Source organism: Emys orbicularis, chromosome 23 (genome assembly GCF_028017835.1).
Source record: "Emys orbicularis isolate rEmyOrb1 chromosome 23, rEmyOrb1.hap1, whole genome shotgun sequence".
In the NCBI taxonomy this organism is placed as follows: Eukaryota; Metazoa; Chordata; order Testudines; family Emydidae; genus Emys; species Emys orbicularis.
Window position 1 is genome coordinate 1,205,683 of NC_088705.1, and position 23,251 is coordinate 1,228,933.

General features: G+C 55.6%; 1 protein-coding gene across 1 annotated transcript; it reads left to right on the forward strand.

Annotated features, from left to right (window-relative positions):
• Window positions 1-1,256: 1,256 nt before the first annotated feature.
• Window positions 1,257-5,418, forward strand: FHL3 (four and a half LIM domains 3). The gene is made up of 5 exons (XM_065421706.1): window positions 1,257-1,412; window positions 1,744-1,918; window positions 2,680-2,849; window positions 3,504-3,690; window positions 5,047-5,418. The coding sequence occupies exons 1-5, from the start codon at window positions 1,257-1,259 to the stop codon at window positions 5,196-5,198; spliced, it is 840 nt and encodes a 279-aa protein (XP_065277778.1). The 3' UTR covers window positions 5,199-5,418.
• Window positions 5,419-23,251: the final 17,833 nt, after the last annotated feature.

Genomic DNA, 23,251 nt, shown 5'->3' on the forward strand with positions numbered 1-23,251 from the left:
ATAGCCCTGATGACTCATGCTGTGCAAGCCAGAGCAGCCCTTTCCCAGTGCTGGCCCTGGGTGGCTTCAGGCCAACATCAGGAAGGCAACTGCCCGCAGCCTGAGGTGCAGAGGAACTTGCGATTGTTCCCCTGTCCTGTTCTGGGATTATCCCTCAACGCACTGTAATAACTCTTCTGAGCCCCGGGGTTCGTCAAGAGGATTGCAAAGCCTGGGCTCTGCAGCTAAATGTGTCTGGTATAAACACCATAGGCTTGTCTACACTTGAAAGTTAATTCGGATTAAGACTGGGTGTAAATTTATAGCTATTCTGGAATAACTCCAGGTGTAGACAAGAGAAATAGGGCCAGTAACAGCTCTCGTAAACCAGCTTCTCCCGAATCAAAGCCAGAGAATGTGTCTTGTGCTTTCACGTGTGCAAACATGCACGTGCAGCAGGGGACTTGTACTTCGGAAATAGGCTCCCAGGGAGGATCCTGGGGATGTGACTTTGATTAGAAATGACTTTGTACTGGGCACCGGACTTATGCTCGATGCTCCCCTGTTCGTCTGCTTTAGAGCCATCTGGAAGCTTCAAAACTTGGGATGTTAGAAACTAGCTCAGGCGAAGCACAGAAGATGTGGTGCAGGAACCAATCCGGTCCTAGGCTCCAGGCGGGAGGCTAATCACTGCGTTTGGGTCTGCGAGAGGGGAGACTGTTTGTTCCTCTGTCGGGCTCATGCACACACCCAGCTGGTCACGCACTTCAGTCCAAAAATGTTTTGGACCAAAAACGGGAACGATTTTGAGTGCAACCTTCTCGGGTGTTGCATGCTGTCCCGAGGATTGCAGCCAGGAGCCCGCAACTCTGCGTCATCCAGCGACCGGCTCAGTCACACGTTCCCCAGTCGGGCTTTCCCCGTGCAGGGCCTGGTGACAGGTGTATGCACGTTCTGATTGCTGGCTCCGCTTTACGTGCAAGCGGAAGGTGCTCTCCACGCCACACCTGACCGTTTCTGGAAACACAGATCGTGTTGTCCATGAGCAGGAGCAGCAGCTCGTGCCCCGTGCTGGCCGTGTGCAGCCAGGCTCAGTTCAGTGCAATGCTGCCTAAGCACAGTGAGCAGCCTGGGCATGCGCACGTGTCTGTGCCCCTCACCTCGGGATGTGGCAAGGGAGTCGGGGGAGGCTCAGCCCTTTGCACCGCTGAGGCTCTGAGCAGATACTAACCTATGCGGTTTCCCCTGGTAGGTGTGGGAGGCTCTCGGCCGGCACCATGACGGAAGGTTTCGACTGCGACAACTGCAAGGAGTCCCTGTATGGGCGGAAGTACATCCAGATGGACATGGGCCCCTACTGCATCCCCTGCTACGATGCCCACTTCGCTAACACCTGCGAGGAATGCAAGGAGCTGATTGGCCACGACTGCAGGGTGAGTGAGAGTCCAGGGGCTGGGGCCTGTGCCCAAGTGGGGCCTGCCCCCCACCCCCCGTGGGCGGGTGAGGGGCTGGGGGCCTGCCCCCCACCCTCCGTGGGCGAGTGAGGGGCTGTGCCCAAGTGGGGCCTGCCCCCACCCCCCGTGGGCGAGTGAGGGGCTGGGGCCTGCGCCCAAGTGGGGCCTGCCCCCCACCCCCCGTGGGCAAGTGAGGGACTGTGCCCAAGTGGGGCCTGCCCCCCGCCCCCTGTGGGCGAGTGAGGGGCTGTGCCGAAGTGGGGCCTGCCCCCCGCCCTCCGTGGGTGACACCCCCCACCCTCCCTCCCAGGAGCTGTACTACGAGGATCGCCATTACCACGAGCACTGCTTCCGGTGCTTCCGCTGCGACCGCTCTCTGGCCGACGAGCCGTTCACCTGCCAGGACGAGGAGCTGCTGTGCAACGACTGCTACTGCAGCGAGTTCTCCTCCAAGTGCGTCGCATGTGAGAAGACCGTCATGCCAGGTACAGGCTCTGGGGCGGGGGTTGTTGGCAGGAGACGGAGCTTCCCCTGGGCCTTGGCAGGCTCTGCTGGGCTGGCAGCTGCCCTCCTGTCATCCCAGCCGGGGGCAGTGCCCTGTGGGTGCCGGGCAAGAGCCCAGGGACATGCCGTACCTGTACAGAGAGGACGGTGCTGGCTCCCCTCTGCTGAGCAGACATGAGGCCCTTATGGGGGACCCAGAACTGTGATCTCCCCTGCAGCCCTTGTCTGTGGGCTCCGTGCTGGGGGAGGACCATGGAGGAGGAGAATGTGGGGAGGCAGCTCCAGAGGCTCTGGAGCATCCCCTGCCCTGTCTCTGGGGGCCCTTGCAGCCTCAGACAGGAAGTGACTGGCTAAAGGCTGATGGAGACCCAGCCTTTTGGGGCTGGGGCTGTGCCAGGCCCCTCGGGCATTGCCCGCCTGTGTTACCCCCAGGCCCTCTGGCGTCTCAAGCTCTCCTGTGCTGAGAGGCTCGACTGGTGACGCTCCGTACGAAGGGAGAACTGCCCCATGTGGAGTGACTGTACTAGGACGTGGGGCAGGAACAGGCCTCCGGGCACTAGCTTTCCTGCGTACGAAACGCTAGCGCCAGGCCCCCTTCCCAGGCTCGAGCCGAGTTCAGGACACAAGGCTCCATCTCCGTAGATCATTGTTGATTTGAGGACATGCCACTTGCTGAGCCTGTCTGAAGGTGCAGCTGCTGTCTCCCAGCGGTGCCCTGACCCCAGACCTGCTTCACTTCTAGGATCCCGGAAACTGGAATACAGCGGACAAACCTGGCATGAGCATTGCTTCATTTGCAGCAGCTGTCAGCAGCCCATCGGGTCGCGGTCCTTTATCCCAGACAAGAAGGATTATTATTGCGTCCCCTGCTATGAGAGCAAATTTGCCCCCCGCTGCACTCGTTGCAAAAAGGTAACGCTGGCTTGCCAGCCCAGTGCTTCCTTTGGTGACCCCGCAGGGGCTCCGCTTCCCTTATATGAGATTCTCCTGGGGCGGGCGCTGGTCTCTGCGGAAAGCGGTCCAGGGCATAGGAGGTGTGGAGCTGTTCCATGATCCCTTCAGGCAGACTCGTGTCCGTGTTCCCCGGATCTGGGCCGGCAGGACTGCGCCCAGTGCGCTGCCAGCACCCACCCAGTAACAAGAAAGGGGTGGGCGTGGCTGGGCTCCCTCCCCTGCCCTCGTCATGGGGGATGCTGCTCTCCAGAAGGCTTTGCTGAGTGCTGTCGAGATCTCCAAGCTGAGGCATGTCTGTGTGCCTGGTCTGGAGACCGGCTGCTGCCTGATATGTCGGCATCACACCCTGCTCTGCTCCCCTTAGCGCCAGGCCCGCCATGCGGCTCCGTGGTTGCTGAGGGTCCAGTTGAGTTCCCTTGGCTGGCTTGGGAAGGGGTCTCATGTTAACTGCAATGCGCTCGTGGAAAGTGTGCTAGCCTTGCGGCCAGCCCCTGCCCGTCTCCGCTCCGGAGGCTGAGATCTTAATAGCCGCCAGGCGCTCCGTACTCCCGGGGCTGCCTGCAGCAGCTCTTCAGGGACACACGGGTGTAACTGGTGCTCTCCCTTCCCCAGTCGCTGACCAAGGGAGGAGTGACTTACCGTGACGAGCCCTGGCACAAGGAGTGCTTTGTCTGCACTGGTTGCAAGGTCCCCCTGGCAGGCCAGCAGTTCACCTCCCAGGAGGACAACCCCTACTGTGTGAAGTGCTTTGGGAATCTCTATGCCAAGAAGTGCAGCGCCTGCGCCAAGCCCATCACAGGTAACCACGGAGACTGGCGCGCAGCACATGGTCCCTCGCGAGCGGCACCGTGTCTCTGCCTGTGAGCAGAACGCAAACCTTGCTCTGCCTTCTTACTCCCAGCCGCTTGCTGGGGAATCTCTTCATGGTGGGGAATTCCTCTCTGCAGCAGGCCAGCGTAAGGCCTATGCAGCCCTCCAAGGCACATTGATGGGCTGGTCAGAACTTCCGGCCTCCCAGGATGGGAGAATGTTATTGCCAAGAGTGCCTGGGGCATGTGCCAGGCTGCTCCTGGACTTGTTCCCCAGCAGCCTGTTTCAGCTGCTCGTAGAGAGGCCATGCGATGGGAAGGAGTTAAATTGCAACGAGGAGTTTGTTTTGCTCGTTTTCTTGCTCTCGCTTCGTTTTTGCAAAGCTCAAGTATTGGGTGTGTCCTGCCCCTGTCAGAGCAGGGAACGTACTGTGCACACCCGGGGAGGACTGGCTGTGTTTTGGTACCCTGCAACCTTCCTGCAGAACTCCCAGGACATGCTCCGTGGGGCTCTGACTGGCCTCTCTTTTGGGGGCTGCTGGTCCCTCAGTTGGGGCCCTGGAAGGGTTCTCCACCCACAGTAAAGTGGGAAGGTTTTGCAGCCCAGGAACGGGCTGGGAGGCTCCAGAAACTGGACCTTTCACAGTGAGGGGAGTGGGTCTCTCCCTTCACACACCTGCACCAGGAGGCTGCCTGGTCTCCCTCACTGACCCTCCCTCTGTGGCTTGGGTTTACTGCTCCAGGAAAGGCCGACGCAGCCGCTGAGTCACTTGGTGAGTCAGAACCCTGGTTCCATGGTTGGAGACGATGCCGGTTTGCTGCCCCGCCCCAGGTCACCAGTGTTTCTTTGTTGCTGTCTCTGCAATAGCGCCTAGGAAACCTGCACGTCCTCCTGCCTTCTGGACAAGGGGCAGAACGTGGCTTCCCTCAGCCGGCTGGCTCCACTCGGGGCCTTCCCAAAGAGGTTTAGTTACTCGGTGTTGTGCACAGACCCCTGACTGGCTGCTCACGGCCAGTGCTGCCAGCTGCATAGGCTGGCTGGTAAGGGGGCTCTGGGCTCTGGCCTGGGGCTTGGGAGACCTGCTCTGCCTCTGGCTCCCTGCGTGACACGGGGCAAGTCTCTGGGCCCCCCTGGGCCTCAGCTCCCCAGCTCTAAGCGAGGGCTGGTCCTTCCTGTGTAAAAGATTGTGAGGGGTTTAGACGCTATGGCGGGGAGGGGCATAGACGCACCTTAGCTAGATGGAAATAGCCCCAGGCTCATCCCTGCCTGGAGGGCCGACCCTAGGCCCTTCAGGAATCTGCCTTGAGTGCTCCGGGTAACCCTACGCTCTGTCCCCCTTCTCTAGGCTTCGGAGGGGGTAAATACATCTCCTTTGAGGATCGTCACTGGCACCACAACTGCTTCAACTGTGCCCGCTGCACCAGCTCACTGGTGGGGAAAGGCTTCATCCCGCACCACGACGAGATCCTCTGCCGCGACTGCAGCAGCAACCTATAAGCCTGGCAAGAGGACGTGGATCAGGGGCTTTATCTGCTCTTCAGGGGCTTTGTGCCAGACACCCTGGGCAGGTGGGAGATGTGCCTTTTGTTGCCCTGGAGAGGCCTGATCCCCTCACCACAGTGTATGCTCGGGGTGCCTGTGCCCTTCCCCTGAAGGCTAGAATAAGCCACCCTAGGCTTTCTGCAGAGTGAAGCTAAATAAACGCCAAACAAAAGGAGCTTCCAAGTCCCTCATTATTTGCTCTTTCCTTTGCTTCCTATGCGCTTGGGCGCTGGCTGAGCCGGGAGCCCCTGTCTGAGCAAAGGGGCTGGGCAGTGGGCCTTAGGCTCCATGTGCTGACCGCACAGCTTTGTCCCTCCTACTTGTTACTGGTTTTCTTCCCTTCCCCCGCGTGATCCCTCTGCTCTGAGTGATGGGCAGCAGCTCCTGTCCTGTGAGCCGGGCTCTCCTGAGGCTCCTGCCTCCCCAGCCTGGGTTTGCAGCACAGCCTGTTCCCCTAATGTGAGGGTAACGTGGCGTCTCACTGGGCAAGTTTGCAACGCTCTCTGTGCCGCTCATTGCAGCCTTGGGTGTTTCTGGGTGGCCAGGGACCTGGCTGGCTGTGAGCAGAGCATGCTGGAGTGAGCACATGGCCCACATTGGGGAATGGCTTTTTCTGATGTCTCTCTCCCCCCTCGTTCCTCACATCTTCAGGGAGATGGTGTCGCTAATATGGCAGGGGAACCTGAATCACCAGCTGGTGCTGAGGGCTCTGGTGCCCCCACCCTCCTGCAGCATCTCCCCTCCCCCTGCTCTGCCCCCTAGCAGAAGGGTCCCCATCAGCTTCCAAGAGCTGCGCGAAGGAGTTTATTGAACACCGACTCCAAGAGCGCTGCGAAGCGGCTCAGGTGCTTTCGGAGCTCGTCTCGTGCTCTGTGTGCAAGTGCTGCCCGGCTGGCAGCCAAAAGCTCTTCCGTCTGCCTGAGAGCCGCTGAGCAGAGCAGCTGACAAGGGCATTTCAGAGGCAGCTAGAGCCATTAGAGCTGGCGGTGTGGTCTGCTCTTTCCCCCTTACCGGGTGCTGCAGACACCGGGCCGCTGGTTGTCTCTTGCTGAGCTCGGCCACACGCTGTATTTTGACCCCAAATATGGTTGTTTATCCTCTGGCGGTTTGTGCCCAGTTGTGCCTCGGCTGCAGGCTCTGCTCGGAACTCAGCCCTGGGTGCTGCAGGGGAGCTGGGTGGGCGTGGGGGGTGAATGGGGGCTGTGTTTGTGTTAACAACAAGCAAGGCTGCAGATAAATGGAACCAGCCCCCAAGACCGCAGCCAAAGGCTCTGCCTCTCCTGTGCCCCCTCCCGCCAGGTGCTGAGCTCTCTTCATGCTCCTTGGCTGCAGGGGGAGCCGTGGTTGCTCAGCACCTTGCAGGTCAGGTGCTGGTTGGGGCCTGGCTCAGCCTGCTGACCCTCACCCCCAGTCTGGGCTTCTCATTCCTGGAGAGGTAGGGCCTGACCAAATTCACAGTTCATTTGGGTCAATTTCATGGTCATAGGATTTTAAAAATTGTAAATTTCATGATTTCAGCTATTTACATCTGAAATTTCATGGTGTTGTAATTGTAGAGGTCTTGACCCAAAAAGAAGTTGGGGGGGATCTCAAGGTTACTGTAGTAGGGGTTGCGGTATTGCCACCTTTACTTCTGTGTTGCTGCTGGCGAGGCGCTGCCTTCAGAGCTGGGCACCTGGCCAACAGCCACCACTCTCCGCTTGCCCAGCTCTGAAGGCAGCGCAGAAATAAGGGTGACAGTATCGTGACCCCCATAAAATAACCTTGCGACCTCTCTGCAACTCCCTTTTGGGTCAGGATGCCCAGTTTGCGAAACGCTGGTCTCCCCCGTGAAATCTGTATAGTATAGGGTCAAAGCACACAAAAGACCAGATTTCATGGTCCATGACACATTTTTCACAGCCATTAATTTGGTAGGGCCCTACAGATAGGAACTGAAAATGAGTGTGACGTTAGCTCCCCGGAGGGAGGCTGGTGTCCCAGCTGGCGGAGCTTTGCTTCTCGAAGACCCTGCTATGCAAAACTGCTGAGCTGCCTCGAGTTCCCCTAGAGCCCTGTCTCACTTGGGATGCTCACACCAGCTCTGCCCTGCCCCTCCCCCCCCCAGGTAATGGGATGCTTTTCTGAATATGCCTTCCTTGTGTTTTCCTTTTTGTACTTTATCTGTTACTCAGTAACCAAACCCGCTGGAGGAACGGCTAGCCCCATCCCCAAGCAGGGTTCATTTACCAACAGAATGTTATGCATGTTGAAGTGTATTAGCTGTGTATTCAAATCCTTACTGAAACCCTCGTTTGAAAGCTTTGATGCGGGTAAGTCAGAGTTTGGGTGTGTGCTATTCTGAAGAGCTTGGAACGGTTTTTAGAAAGGAAGCTTCCTATGTAAGTGTCCTACCCTCAGGTCTCTTGTATGTTTCTGTAAGGCTTTATATAATAAACCATTGTAATGACACCTCTCTCTGGCTGTATTTTCTCCGAGTAGGGGTGGGAGTAGGGTGGGGTTGAATTAACATCATCGCTGTGGGTCAGGCTATCTTCAAAAGGTAAAATAGCTCTTTACTCTCCCTAGGGTTGCCCCCAAAGCCCTGAACTGGGGGCAGCTCCCTGCACTCCCCATGGTTCCCCCTCCCCCAGTGGCCTGCCAAGCCTTTAACTCTAGGATGATACCACAGTCCCCCCTTAGACCAGTTCCAATTTCCCCCCACTCCCGGCTTTTCGGGGATGCAGTGGAGACCCTCTCCTTAGATCCGTCATCTGTGACTTCAGGCTTTGCAAGTTCTTCAGCTACCCAGACAAAGCGCTTGGGCCCTTCCTGGGCTTCTGGGGACATGGGGCAAAATGAAGGCTTCAAGCCTGGGGACGGGAGTTAAGTGGTCACCACTCTGACCCCAGGAAAGTCTTATGTGGGCCGATGACTTCAGTAGGTCCTGGACCGGTTCAGCTCCTCTGGACCCGCAGTGCAGTGGATCCTGGGCTGGCAGGAACTGGCATTTTAGTCACTGGCATGGGACTCTCATGACACCGAATTAAGTGTTTCCACATTACAGAAAAGCCCCTTGTGCTTCCCTGCGTTCGCTGCATTTGACCTCAGCTCCAGCTCTTGAGGTCTCTTGGAAAGAGCCTCTGTGGGATGTTGCCGCAGTCCCCAGCTGGGGTAACTTTGGTCTCCTTCCCGTCCGCCTTGTACGCTCATTACTCACTTTTATCTACTGTGGAATCATTTATTCCCCTAACATCTGAAACTCTTTTCCACAGATTCCTTTACATTTACTAACAGCCATCGTGACTTCCTCTGGGCCTTCGCCTGGCCCCCGGCCTCCCCAGCATTCCCCCTCCACTTCCCCCGGAGCTGCGCTACCAGCTCTCCAGATTGCTGTGCGAGGGGAAGCCAGGGATGAAAGACGCAGCCTGCGAGTCTCTCTGTGACCTCAGTGCTGGCTCTGCGCACTCGCAGGCCTGCCTCGCTCAGAGGCTCCTACAAACGTTCGCTCTGGCGGGCGGCAAAACTCTTCCTTCCATTCTGATTCTGTTGCTGCCGTTGTGCTGGGACCTGAGCTCTGGTTTTGCTGCTAGACCTCAAACTATGAGCAGACACCTCTGGCTGCAGAGGTTTCCTGAGGGAGCCTGTCCTCTGGCAGGAGCTCTGCAAGCCCATGTTTTCTGAAGAGCCGTTTCCAGCGATTAACCGCAAAAGATTTCTTTACAAACGGGCCCCCAGGCTCCTCTTTCAGTTGAGTTTAAGAGCCTCCCGTTCTTAGCCAAAAAAGGAAATGACCCAGCTGCACGTAGGGCTGGAACATCTGGATTTTATCCCTGTCATGAATGGGTCATGGATACGCACAGCCCAGTGCCTGATTTACTGGGAGGGAAGGGGGATGATGTAATGCACATTCGTCCCCCACGACTCCCAGAGAGGGTCTAAAACAGTCATGAAAATATCATTAAAGTGCAGGCTAACAATGGGGGGCACAGCTGGGGGAGGGAAGGGGGCAGAGCCTGGAGCTCCCTAGTGGGCAAGGGGGTGGGTGAGGAGATGAAACATTCACTGGCTGAAGAGCCAAGCTGCGGAAATGGGGGAGTGGGGGGAGCAGGGCAGGCTGGCTCTGGGGCCACAGGGCAGGGGGCAGATCCAGTAACATTGATCCTGCAGGAGCCTGAAAGAGTCTCACAGTCTGGGGTGAAAAAGTGGCCCAGGGAAGCCCCAGCACTTCACATGCCCCTTCTCTGCAGCCGCTCTCCGGGGAAACTAGCCCCAGGCCCTGTCAGGGCAGCGGAGAGATGCTGACCTGGGGCCTGCATCGGGGTCAGCCCAAAGCGCGCGTCTGCCATGAAGGAGAAATACAGGAGCTGGAAAAGCCCCAACGCTGGGGCTGGTGGGCAGGAGCATTCCTGCGGAGAGGCCGTGTGCAGAGACAAAGGGCTTTGTGTGCAGTGCTGGTGTGGAGCAGGGACCCCCTGTGAATGACTCCAGGACAGGGCCTGAGACAGCTGTCTGCGCCGGAGAGGAGCAGGAGAGTCGAATGCTCAGCCGGGGCAGCAGCCCTGTATCTGTGAAGCACCGAGACCCGGCAGCAGTTATAAAGGTCCTCTGCACCCAGACTGCGAGACCCAGCACACAGCCCGGCGGTGAGGGCCAGGCTGAGGCAGCTCGCGCTGGGTGGACAGACGCTCCCTGTTGGAGCACAAGCAGCATCCACGGGGCTGGGGGAGCTGGTGTCACTCACGTCGGGGCTGGGGGTGGGAAGTTCAAGGGGGAGCTGCAGAAACCTTGGTACCACTACCACGGTGCTTCACCCCGCCAGGGGGCTTGGCAGCCGCTGGGTAACTACCGTGTGTGGAGGGTACGTGCAGCAAGAGGCCCTCACGGCAAAGTGCTCCTCTGCAGCATGGGCTGTGGGTCCCTTGCAGCTCAGCTGGGCATAGCTCACTTCATCAGGCCCCTGCCCTTGCCTGGTTCCCCCTCTCCTGCCTGTGGCACGATGGTGCCGTCTCGGCTGCTGGTTCAGTGCGCAGGGGCTGGTGGCGCTGGAGGCCTGCGCTATACAGGGGTTAGACTGGGCCCCTTCCGGCCGCAGACCCTGACTGATGGCCAGCTCCTGGGGCAGCAGAGGGGCTGCTGGCTTTGCAGCGGGTTACTCAGTCGATGACCCTGCTGCCTCCTCGGGGTTGGGCAAACACTGCTCACATCTCCCCGTCCCTGACGTCACGTGGATTGGTTTGCGCTGCGTGTTCGCGTCTCGCCAAGGTGTGCTGGCGTGAGCTCCAGCCGACATGGGAGCTGTGGGTGCTCAGCGCCCAGCCAGGTCGCGAGATGCTCCCCAGGGATAAAACGGAGGCAAGAGGCCACACTTCAGAACTGGCTTCCTCTGCTGGCCTGTGTCAAAAACGCTGGGTTCCCTGGGGAGGCGCGGCCAGGAGCTGGGTCAGAGGGCTGGGCCTAGTCTGTCTGGCTCATTAGGCCAATGACCCAAATGGTCCGTGGGTCATGCTGCCACCTTTGCTGCTGTGCCCTGTAGCCATTCCTCTGGGTGGGTGCCCTGCTGTTCCACACTGCCCCGCTGCAGGTCCCTGGCAGGTCACTTTGGCCATGTGGGGCCTGGGTGGGTGGCTTGGGGTTTTGCCTCTCTTTGACTGGAGGGACCTTGGTGTTTAATGCATTGAAAGCTGTCAAACTGCCAGCATTTGCTGTGGTTCAGGATCTGGTGCTGATTGTGGAAATGTTTGTAGGAGAGAGAAGGGGGAGGAGGGAACCCCCCCCCCCCCCAGAGAAGCAGGACCCCAATTCCCAGCTGTGGCATTGAAGTCCGAGTGAACCCCTGGCCAGATGCTCAGTTCCATTCCCCACCCAGCATAGCCCATGCTCTGCACATTGTCCGGGGGCAGAGTGGTCAGGCTGACCTGCTGCCTGCTCCACCCACTCCCCAGCACTCTCTGCCAGGGATGAGAGAGGAGAACAGAGTCTGAAATGATTCATTGTTGGACTTGTGAACTCTCCTTCCAAATTTGACACGACCAGACAGGCCCTTCGGCACCGGAGACAGTCAAAGCTCATCCTCACCCCCTGCTGGGGGTGACTCTCTGGAGCAGGGCACGTGCCCCCCAAAGGCCCCTCTGCTGCTAGGACTGCAGCCCACAGCTGGCCCTGTGCAGCACCAGGGACCTAGTGCTGGGAGGAGTTTCACATTGGTCTGAAGCTGCCTTATGTCAGTGACTTGTGGCACCAAAATGTGCCGCGCCACTCAGTGACCTGTGCAGCTCTGTGACCTCTTGTGCCCTTCTTACACAAGCAGTTAAATCGCTGTTAATGAGGACAGTGAAACAACTCAGATGCCCAGAGCCGATTAACTTCTGCCTGAGATGAATGGGGCAGTTCACACTGCAGAGCGCTTGTTTCAGGATCGGTGCAGACTCGGGCAGGCATCGCTCACGCTTGGTTCATGTTTCTCAGGTTGTCTCAGAATTTCTTACGGCAAGCTGAGATTCTGGAGCACAAGCTGGCACTTGAGAGAGGGGCTGATAAGCCACATCATCGTATGCCCAAGCCCATTTCCTCAATGTGCTGACAAGCAGCGATCACACCAGCTTGCAGCTACCTTTGTGGCTCTGTCAGGAAGGAACTGATCAGTTACCCTCACAGCACAGCAGCCAGGGCCACGAGGCCAGTTAGTCGCTGTCCAGACAGCCCAGCTCTCGGGGACTCTCAGGCTGTTTCTGGCCAGGGTTTGTGGGGATGTGGGGCAGTGCTGTTCTGGGGCATTTCAGGGGACAAGCACCCCCTCGAGCTCGATTCCCTTGGACATGTGTGCAGGCCTGGGCTTTGACACCCGAGACTGGTTTGCTCTTATTGTAATGCATAGCCACAAATGTTGTTGGCCATAAAAGTCAGTCCTTGTGAAAGCCCAGCTGCTGTATCGGAGTGATCTCTGCGTGCAGGGAATTCCACAAGCTGCTCATGTACTGGCCCAATGCCTGTTTCCATGCTCCTGCCGGTGAGTGAGATTCACTCCCACCTTATGGGTCAGGGTGACAAGCAGGGGCTTGGTTATGGTCTATTGACACGTTCCATCGTGTTCGATGCTGAAACCGAGCCCCCTCTAATGCCAAAAGCCTGAAATAAAAGGGGCAAACGAGTGGGTGGGAGGTCCCCGAATTCCAGTGCTTCCCCTTTTCTGGGGTGCAGCATCATGCTGGAGGGAAGTTGAGGAACAGTAAGTGCAGGAGCTTATCTCAGTGTTTATTTTTAGGTAGGCGCTTGCGTGGAAGAACTGCCATATTCAGAGGGTGTATGAGCATGCTTGGAGGATAATTGGACAATCTTCTTCCTTTCCATATCATTCCTTCTCAACTGAATTGGTTAGTCTCAAGGCAGGAGCACATTTTGATTGCTGTAATTATCCTTGATTTTTGGTGGTGGTTGCTTTTATAAACTTTCATTTAGCTCAGTCATGTAATATACATGGTAGCACAAATGAATCATTTATTAGCAAGTTAAAGTTTAATTATGGCTTTGCTTTCTCTGAGGGAAGTCCTGGCCTGCTCCCTGCTTGGCTTTTGGGCAAAGCAGTAGTGCTGGATTGGAGGAAGCTAATTAAAACCTAAGTGAAAATGGAACATGCCAGCTGCAGCACCTAGGGAAAGGACCTCCAAAAGAAGTTACGGGGCCAAAGCACAGTCAGCCTTTGTCAACCGGTGGGGCAGTTGTTGGGGTGGGGTTGCTGGGTTGATTTTCCATGTTTTTGTATTTAACAGTCAGTAGTTAATCAAAGAATTGCAACTCCCCAGGGATCAAAAGCTACAGCCGTGACCAGAGGTCAGAGCTGTCACCCCGATCACTCCGGGTGTGTCTACACTGCAATTAAAACCCCAGGGCTGGCCTTTGCCAGCTGACTCGAGCAGGGGCTGTTTCACTGCAGTGTAGATGCTGAGGCTCAAGTTGCAGCCCAAGTTCTGGGACACTCCTACCTTGCAGGCTCCTAGAGCCCGGGCTCCAGCCTGAGCCCGAACCTCTGCACAGCAGTGAACCAGCCCCTGCTCCTGAGCCCCACGAGCCGGAGCCAACCGGCCCAGACCCCCGTTTCTATCCCCGTGTAGAGGTACCTTTGTGCTCAGGGAGTGCAGCAGCCACATGTGCTCAGAGGGAAAGAGCATCATGCACCTCAGGCCCCCTGCGCTGGGTTCGCCGAAACCCGGGAGGGCCAAGGTACCTGCACCCAGCGGCATTTTAAACAGTCCCTGGCTAAAGCTCTTTCCCTAGTCCCGTGCTCCCAGTGCCAAGGGAGAGTCTGGCACCATTCAAAGGGCAGAAACGCAGCCAAGCTCTCCTGCGTCTTACTGCATAGCGGGGCACAGCCTTCCCTGGGGCCAGCACAACACTGGGACGTCGGCACAGGCCACCAGCCCATGGTCTCCCTGCTCCTGGGCAGAGCTCTTGCCTGCTGAGGGCGAGGGTCTGAGCTCAGTGATGAGCCGGGAGGGATCTCTGGGACTCCCAGGGTTCCCACACTGTACAGAGAGCGAAGGCCCTGCCTCCCCGGGGCCTCACTCCAGCCCTGCCAGAGGCGACAGTGGCCCTGGGGTTGGCCTGGGTGCCAAATACTGAGCATTTGTGTTGGTCTTTGCTACAGCAATTGGGAGGTGACAATCCCATGGTGTGCCGGAGGGGGAGGTTCTACCCCACTGCAAGGGCCTCAGGTGTCCCCTGCCCCACGTCTCTGCAATCACATTTTTCACAGATGGTCACTAATTGTGCGTCCCCCATTCTCTGGGCGCCCAGTGCAAGACATGTGGGGCCAGATTTGCTGAACACTCAGCTGCAACTGAGGTCCATGGGAGCCGCGGTGCATTGACTTTATAACGTGCTAGATCACGCCAGTACTCTGAAAAGTCAGGCCCTGGCGGGGTCAAGCGAGGCACCCAAAAGTAGTGACGGCTTCTGACAATTTGGTGGCAAATCTCTGACTGTCTCAGTTCCTGAGCTGTAAAATGGCGATATTAACATCCCGTCAGCAGCTCATAGGGTGCGGTAAAGATACATTTGTTAACGTTTATGAAGCAGTCAGCAATGGCCAGGAAGAAATAAATCATTTTGTATTCAGCACAGGGCTTGGATGTGTGCATTAAATACTGTGGGGGACCAAAATCTGAATGAGGAAAGAAATATTGAATAACCACCCTGAAGCAGGTCCTGTGGAAAAAGTGCGTATGATTCCATAGTTAGTCTAGATCATGGTGCATATGCACAAGGAGGCCAAATTAAGTATACAGCCAATCTTAACGCTAGCATTTCTGGAAGTCTGAGTGCTTGACTTTAAAAGAACAGTATGGTTGCAATGTCATATGATACATTTATATAAATACATGTAACAGAGTCTTCGCGGTGCACACAGTCCATGGATTTGTAGATTTGCCCTGGAAGGGACATACCTGACCCTGCATTGTAATCTCTCAACACAGCTGTAAATGACAACACAAAGTGCAAGGCCTGGACATTTCATCCCCTCTCTGGCCCCAGCACTTGCCTTTCAAGTACATCCAAGAGCAGGAGCTGATTTTAAAAGCTACACAGCAGTGCTCCTGTGACTGAATGCAGCCCTATATTCACACCCTACCCACCGTTGTAATAATCTTTGTACAAAATCTGCCTTGTGCAGCATATCTGAAAACTAATAACTCACTGGTCAGTAATACGGTGACCTGTATGTAGCAACATTATGTGTAAAGTTATGAAATCCACACACACACCCTATGATGTTAAAGCCATGTGTTCAAACTCACATAGCCCCAATTAGGTAGAACTGGTCAAGCAGGCCTGTCTTAAACAATGGGATGTGTTCACCTCTATTTGCATATAAGCTGTATACAGAGTCCTTGGACAGCAAGAGGGGGAAGAAAGACAACAAAGAAAATCTGCATTTCTACATACACAGGTGAAAAGAAACATGAAGCCCCCTTCCTCCGCCACACTCCATTCCCCCTTACTCTCCGCTGGAAAGAATTTTAACTAGGGGTCACGCTCAGGAAAATGCTTTTCAAAGGGTGACTGAACTATAAAATCAAGGGTCAAAACCACCCCAAGTTCTCTCTCCTTGTCCATCTCTGTCTTTCACCTAAGAGGACAAAAGAGAACATTTGTTGAACCTTGGGAGCAGAACCTGACCTGACACTTGGTCAACAATGAAAACCTGTGGTAAGAATTTTACCTTGACCCAAGTTGAAGGTAAGTTTAGTACTAGGAAGTGTTGTATCATTATTTTTCTTGTAATCATTGCTGACTTTAATTCCTTACTACTTGTGCTCACTGAAAATCTCTCTTTGTAGTTCAATAAACATGTTTTATTCTTTAATCAGAACTAATCCAGTGTTGTGAACTGTGTGGGTAACTCCATTTAATGTGGCACATTGTTGTATCTTGACCCCCTTAGAGGGTCAACTGACCTGGCTGGACAGTGCAGAACACACCTTTTGGGAGAAAAATCCAGGACAGGGAGTGTGGTGGGCTCGGCCTCCAAGGCTGCTGGAAGCCAGAGTGTGGCTGGTTGCTGACAGGCTGCTGGGATCAGAGGTGCTTGACCAGGGTGGGCCCTGCCTGCTGTCTGAGAGCAGCCCAGGTTGGGAGCACAGCAGCAAAGCATTGTGAGGCAAGCCAGGGTGCAGGGCAGGTGCTGACACAGCCCCTCACTGGTCAGGATTGCACCCTGGACTGTCATAGATACCAACTGCAGCTGGGCCCTGAGCCTGGCCTGCTGCCTGAGCTATGGTGCCTGGGGCATGTCTGTTAGCTCTGCTCTCTACTGCCCAGAATTCTTACAAGCAACATACGATAAGAGCAGCCTGTTACTGCTAATCCCTAACTGCTACGTGATCCTGCCCTGGCTGCCTGCATGGGCCAGGGGCTCACGGTGCCAACCCAGCCACAGGCAAAGCCTCAAGGAATGCTGCACACCACCAGGAGGCAAAGCTGCGCCAGCCCGGCACAGACGCTGGGTGCACAGCCCCTGCTTTCCCAACGGGCCCTGAAGCACGCGGGACGTTTACTTTACTTCCAATTAGTTTAGGATAAAATTGATTTGAGTAATTAAAAACCCTGGTGTATTTCCATGTGTTCCCTCATCTTACTGCTAGCACTCTGCAGTTCCACGCTGCAGACAGCGGGGGTGTTGGTGGAATAGCTGGTTTGGGTTGGAGGGTGTGGGGAGGAGTGCTGGCAGAACTGTGCACGTGGGAGGAGAACTGGGGTACGTGTGTGGGGAGCAGGGGGTAGGGGCAACTTTGTCTGTGAGATCCCAGGGTTCTTTCAGACCGCACGTCGCTTGTATGCATTCATGGGCCAGGCACATTCTACTAGCAGAGACAGCAGCCTAGCTGATTTGTCTGGGTTAGGAATAGGATTTTTTTTTGTTTTCCCCTCCTCCATTCTCTTCTCCCCACACCTTCCTTCCTCCCCAACCCCAAACCCCCGCCCCCTCCAGCTCACTGGATCTCCTGAGGCCGCGCTCTCGCTCAGGCACGTGCAGGATTTGATGAGTCTCTCTTCCCTTAACTTTGCCCTTTTCCTCTTCGCCTTTGTTTCTTGAGAAAGGTCATTGTGCCTCCGACGCTGGGGTCAGCCCTGATCCTAAATCCAGCTGGCAGCATCTCCCTGCAGCCTACGCCACCATATATGGTCAATCGTGGGGAGAGAACCAGTAGAACAGGGCTGGAGGTGGCTTGGACGGCAGCCATCCGGAGGGCTTTGACTCCACTGCATTGCTGAAACCCCTCCGTGCTGCTGCAAGTGTGAGCGCGACACGCTGGAGCTCAGCAGCCTTGGTACTGAACCCGTCCAAAGCGCAAGAGAGGAAGCAAGCACCTCTCTGCCTGGGGAGAAGGATGGGGCCCAAGAGACATGCCAGGGCCCCATACAAATATAACGCTGAAAAACCACAAACCTCCGTGTCCTTCAGCACCCTCCTCCCCCAGCAGAGAGGCCCTGGCAAACCCAGGCATGCAGAGCTGTCCCCACCCCCTCTCCCTCCCCCATCCAAGGCCATGTATCAAACTGAGCCTGGCTATTTCTCCTTAAATAGAGCTTCCAGGTGACTGCAAAGATTTGAGCACAATTTAAGGTAAGGCGCCCAGGCAAATGGCCCCATAAAATTGATACGGGGGCTCCCCCTCCCTGCACTTTAGGAGGCGCTAACATGTATTTTGAAATGTTTGTCACCAGGTAACACTTTTCCATGTCTGAGCCAGCAGCAGAAGGCCCTGCACCGAGCGCCAGGCAGGCTCTGACACACACCTGCCTGCTCAGGACCCAGGCCAAGGCCCTCCCGCTGTGGGGTACCCTGGGGGCCCAGTAACTCGGGGCGCAGCAGAGTAGTCACTGGTTAGTTCCCCACTGCACCATGGGAAATGGTTAAAGGGGAAAGCCTGGCCATGAAGGGGAACAACAAATTGAGGGTTTGAGGGCAGCTGCTCTGCGCAGCCAAAGCAAAGAGAGGTTTGCTCTGGGACTCAGGGCTTTTCCTGGCAGAAATTCACCGTTTTCTATCCAATGGGACAATTGGCAAAGCAGGCCCCCCCCTGCTGCTGGACCTCGACCATGTGCAGTAGGATGAGCTCATTCAGCTAAGGCCGCTGGGAGGTGGATAGAGGCTGCATGCACCAGGGCAATGACCAGCTGGGAGTGAGGGTTTCAAGCTGGCTAGCTGGGGCACTGATAGTGCAGTTGATGGGTGTAAAAGCCTCCATCTGGGGTATCACCATGCAGAAGAGGACTCTGGGCTCCCCATTCCCCCCCTTCCATGGTCTGGGGCCCCAGAACGGCCCATCCAGTTGTCACTGCTATGGAAAAGAATCAAACCTGGGACCTCTGTGAGGCAGGGCCTAGTGTTGTGAATAAGGCACTGGCCTGGGACGTGGGCTCGACTCCCTGTGTGACCCTCGGGAAAGTCACTGCCCCGCTCGGGCCTTTGCTTCCCCAGCTGTGTAAGGTGGATAATGATCCCATGCTCCCTCACAGGAGACGGGGAAGACTAAATCCAGTCCTGGTTTGTTCAGGCACTAGGTCTAAATCAGACAGCGGAGCCAACGCTGCCCTCACACTAAGAGAATCAAAACTTATCTCAGAGGTTCTCAAACTGTGGTCCATGGACCCCCAGTGGTCCGTGAGCTCCATTCAGGGGGTCCGCGGATAGTTCCCTCGAAGGTGTGCACCTGGGCGGCCGCACACGAGAGAATGAAGGGCCACCCACCTAATTAGTGGAGCCACACAGGCGAGGCTCCAGTAATTAGGTGCCTGGACCCTGGAGAAGATGCACATGTAAGGTGAGGTGGTGGCCTTGGGGGGAATAAGGGATAGGTAGGAGGGGGCAGTGGGAATTTGGGATGTGCAGGACTGCGGCGGCCAGAGAAAGAGGCGACTTTCCCCAGCTCCAGGGCTGCGGCTTCCGGGGAGACGGCCCTCCTAGCCTCAGCTCTGTGGCTGCTGTGGCAGGGGAGAGACCCCCACCCTTCGCAGCCCCAGCTTGGGGGCTGCCACGGTGGGGGAGAGAGGGAGAGACCCCCTCCTTCCCAGCCACAGCTTGGGGGCTGCCGCAGCGGGGGGAGAGAGGGCACATCCATCGCATTAGAAAGGTAAGACTACTGATATTAAAATATGAGTTGTGTGCTTTTATTTGTAGAACAAAAAAAATTAATTATTAAGTGTTTTTTATATAGCGCTTTTATCCAAAACACTTTACAATAGTTAGCTAACGGTACAAACAACATTTGGAAAGATCATTAAGTGGTCCGCTGAGACCCTCAGCAATTTTCAAGTGGTCTGTGAAAAGAAAAGTTTGAGAACCACTGACTTATCTGATGAGAGCAGCAGCTAGTTCCACCTTTAGGGGAGAGAGACCGTGCACAAGCTGTTCTCCAGAAAGGCTTACGCCTGCCATCTGCCGGAGGCAAACCAGACCTTGCTTTGTCCCCCGCCCAGTGTTCCACCAGCTGAAGAGCCTACAACGTTCCCTTCCAGTGAATGGTCTGGGAGACCTGAGCATGTGCCCTGCTAGCTACGTCTCCAAGGTAAACAGGCAGCTTCCTGCTTCTGCGGTCAGGAAAGCAATGCTTAGTATTGTGGATTATAACTGGAATATTTCTCACCCATTTCACAGTGACGTTAGTCAACTTCAAGTTTCCATTCAAAATGCTGCTGCAAAGATTATTTTCCTGGCTCGTTGCTTTGACTGTCTTGCACCAATATTCAGCCTCCCCTGACTTGCCTTTTTTCACTGCATTAAATGCAAACTACCTGTCTTTAGTTTTAAGGCCCTATCTGGTCTATCCCTTGCCTGAACTGTCATGTCTTATATGCTAGTGAGATGGTGATTCCTGACAATGCTTTGCAGACTTCATGGCCCATTTGTTATGTTTTCAAACAGGCTCGTTTGCTTTTTATGACATTCCACACACCCCCGTGCATGGGAGGAGCTTTGAAAGCATCCGAAACATTGACTCAGCGTGCACCTTCAAATCCTTCCTTAAAACTGCTCTGTGCTATAATGCCTACGAAAAAACAACAGTGGCTAGGTAGCTGGTGCACTGTGACTGCTGCTTTTCATGCTGACCAGTACCAATTCATTGAGTCTTCTCCCCTCCCCTCCTCCTCCCCCCCCCCCCCCAACGTTGTATCCATCCCTTGTCTCTCATACTTAGATTGTAAGCTGTTCCGGGCAGGGACTCTGTGTCTGTAACCCTCTCCACTCCAATGGGGCCCTACAAATTAATAAATAATACAGTATTAACGGAGTCATTAAGTTACACACCGGTCTGTAAGAACCCTCACACCAAGGGTGCCTGTCCAAAGCTCTGGGGGTCCCTGACACCTTTACAAACACAAGACTGTAGGAGACGCAAAACTGAAACTTACCAAAGCACCAGCACTTCTCTTTCCTCCTAGATGTCATCCATCACCAGTCATGTGATCAATACATCTTTGTCCCCCCCCCCTTACTCCTGGGGAATTCTGCGCGTGCATAATTAATTAGCCGCACATTTTTAAAAAATTTTATGCAGAAAAAAGCTTCTGCTGAAAAGTTGCTGCAGTTCCGCTTTTTGCCCACCAGAGGGCACGGTGGCGACAGAAAACAGCAGCTGCTCCCAGCCAGGTCGGGAGACAGGGGCTATGGGGAGACAGACGCATGGGGTGCTGGGGGGTCAGACAGGGGCTCATAAGTAGGGTGAACAGATGTCCCGATTTTATGGGAACAGTCCCGATTTTGGGGTCTTTTTTTTATATAGGCTCCTATTACCCCCACCCCCGTCCCGATTTTTCACATTTGCTGTTGGGTCACCCTACTCATAAGGGCTAGTGGGGGAGGACAGACTGGGGCAGGGGCTGAACGGGAGTGGAGGCACAGGGCCACATGGTGATGGGGGAGGGGGTGCAGGGCCACATAGGGACAGGGGGTGGCTGAGTGGGGGGGATAGGGGGTGCAGGGGCACAGGGGGATATGGAGAGTGGGTGTCTGAGTGCGGGTGGAGAACGTGTGCCTGACTGAATGGGAGAGGCTAGGGGTCAGCCAGGGTTTGCATGGGGGAAGCTCCCTAACAGTCCCTCCTCACCCCCCCTCCCCAAAAAGACCTGTTCCATAATTTTCCCACCCATACCCAACAACCCTCCACACCAGGCTCCTTCCCAGCAATTATTTCCCTCTCCCTCAGCTCCTCCATTACCCCTGACTCCCCCCAGCCTTTGCACTGCTTCTGGGGTATGTGGGAAATATGGTTTTGTATTGTAGTTTAAATAAAGTATTACTCAGAGTTCTATATTAATATGCCTAGTAAGAAATCTATTTGTCAAAAAACATTTTCTGAATCTTTTGTTATCTGTATTGTTACAGACATACTTGCTGACAGGTAATTTGAAATAAATGACCAAAAATAACTGAAACTGGTGTGATTATATTATGTTATTTTGACAAATAAAATATGCAGAATTTTAAAATGTAATGCGCAGAATTTTTGTTGCAGAATTTTAATTTTTTTGGCACAGAATTTCCCCAGGAGTACCTCCTCTGCACTATCCACCAGATAAAAATGGCACCCTGGGCTTTCCATCAGTGCTAGCTCAGGCAGAGGGCTTGCAGTGCGCCCACGATCAACAAATCTGGGCTATGTCACATTACGAGAAAGCTCTTGACTTTTATGTGTGCAGGCACTTAGTGAACAGACACAGTGCCAGCAGATGGTGCTCAGTCATACGTACCGCAGGTCATGGGTTTTGTCATCCACCAGAATTCATTGTTGTGCATTGCAAAAGGCTTCCTTTGTGCTGTTCTGCACACATTGGACCTGGAGACGAGAGGAAGAAGGATAGAGCACCCCGGAGCGTGGGGTCCATATGACAGATGCTGTGCCAGACTCGGCCCCTGGGCTCTCCCTTTTACAGCACTGCCAACTCCAAGTGTTCAAAAGTCATGAGTCAGGGCCAAATAATCATGCAATTGAGATTGGCTGAAACATCATGAGATTTAAAGCAAACACTTTGTGTGTGTGAGCGTGGGACGTATTTATTTGGCTTCTGAGCCTTCAGGCCAAGCTCAGGCCATGTTTTCTCCATGGTCTGGAGGGCTAGAAGCTTATTTGTTTGTAATGAAAGTCGAGATGGTCACGTGCACAAAGCTTTAGTGACCCTGGAACTATCACCACACTCATTAAACTGCGAGAGGGGGCTCCGGCCTGCAGCGAAGGGATGGGCTAGTGCTGACGGCTGTATGCTGCGCACACAGAGTGCACAAGGGCACAGACACACACCCACTGGGGGTGCACAGACACCGGGCATATGGGGTACATGGGGCATGCCTGGCACACACACAGAGTGCACAGGGTTCACACACATGGGGCATGCCTGGCATACACAGAGTGCACAGGGTTCACACACGGGGCATGCCTGGCACACACACACAGAATGCACAGGGTTCACGCACGGGGCATGCCTGGCACACACAGAGTGCACAGGGTTCACACATGGGGCACGCCAGGCACACACAGAGTGCACAGGGTTCACACATGGGGCACACCTGGCACACACACAGAGTGCATAGGGTTCACACACAGAGTGCACAGGGTTCACACACACGGGACACGCCTGGCACACACACAGTGCACAGGGTTCACACACGGGGCACGCCTGGCACACACACAGTGCACAGAGTTCACACACGGGGCATGCCTGGCACACACAGTGGACAGGGTTCACACACGGGGCACGCCTGGCACACACACAGTGCACAGGGTTCACACACGGGGCACGCCTGGCACACACAGTGCACAGGGTTCACACACACAGTGCACAGGGTTCACACACGGGGCACGCCTGGCACACACAGTGCACAGGGTTCACACACACAGTGCACAGGGTTCACACACGGGGCACGCCTGGCACACACAGTGCACAGGGTTCACACACACAGTGCACAGGGTTCACACACGGGGCACGCCTGGCACACACGCAGTGCACAGGGTTCACACACGGGGCACGCCTGGCACACACAGTGCACAGGGTTCACACACGGGGCACGCCTGGCACACACGCAGTGCACAGGGTTCACACATCCAAGGGCACAGACACGCCCCGCTCTGATCTCTGGGACCAGGACGGCAGAGCGCGCGGGGGGGGGGGGTCACTACGGATCCCCAGGCGCTGCCTGAATGTCAGGGTGACCCCGGCTGACCCGCTCCAAGGAGCCGGCAGCGGGGCTGGGCCGGAGCATCTGCACCGCTTCTCCTGGAGCTCCAGCAACCCGTTTCACGGAGGAATCATGGTGCCAGCGGAGATTTCCGGTCGGGCCGGTGAGGGGGAGCACTGGGTGGGGGGGTTCCGGTCGGGCCGAACACTGGGAGGGAGGGTTTCCGGTCGGGCCGGTGAGTGGGAGCACTGGGAGGGATGGTTTCCGGTCGGGCCGAACACTGGGAGGGAGGGTTTCCGGTCGGGCCGGTGAAGGGGGAGCACTGGGAGGGAGGGTTTCCGGTCGGGCCGAGCAC

Bases quoted from the DNA above. Each gene is read 5' to 3' on its own strand.
- FHL3 (XM_065421706.1), top strand. From the start codon at position 1,257: ATGACGGAAGGTTTCGACTGCGACAACTGCAAGGAGTCCCTGTATGGG. The intron at 1,413-1,743 runs GTGAGTGAGAGT...CCTCCCTCCCAG, and splicing joins TGATTGGCCACGACTGCAGG to GAGCTGTACTACGAGGATCG. The intron at 2,850-3,503 runs GTAACGCTGGCT...TCCCTTCCCCAG, and splicing joins GCTGCACTCGTTGCAAAAAG to TCGCTGACCAAGGGAGGAGT.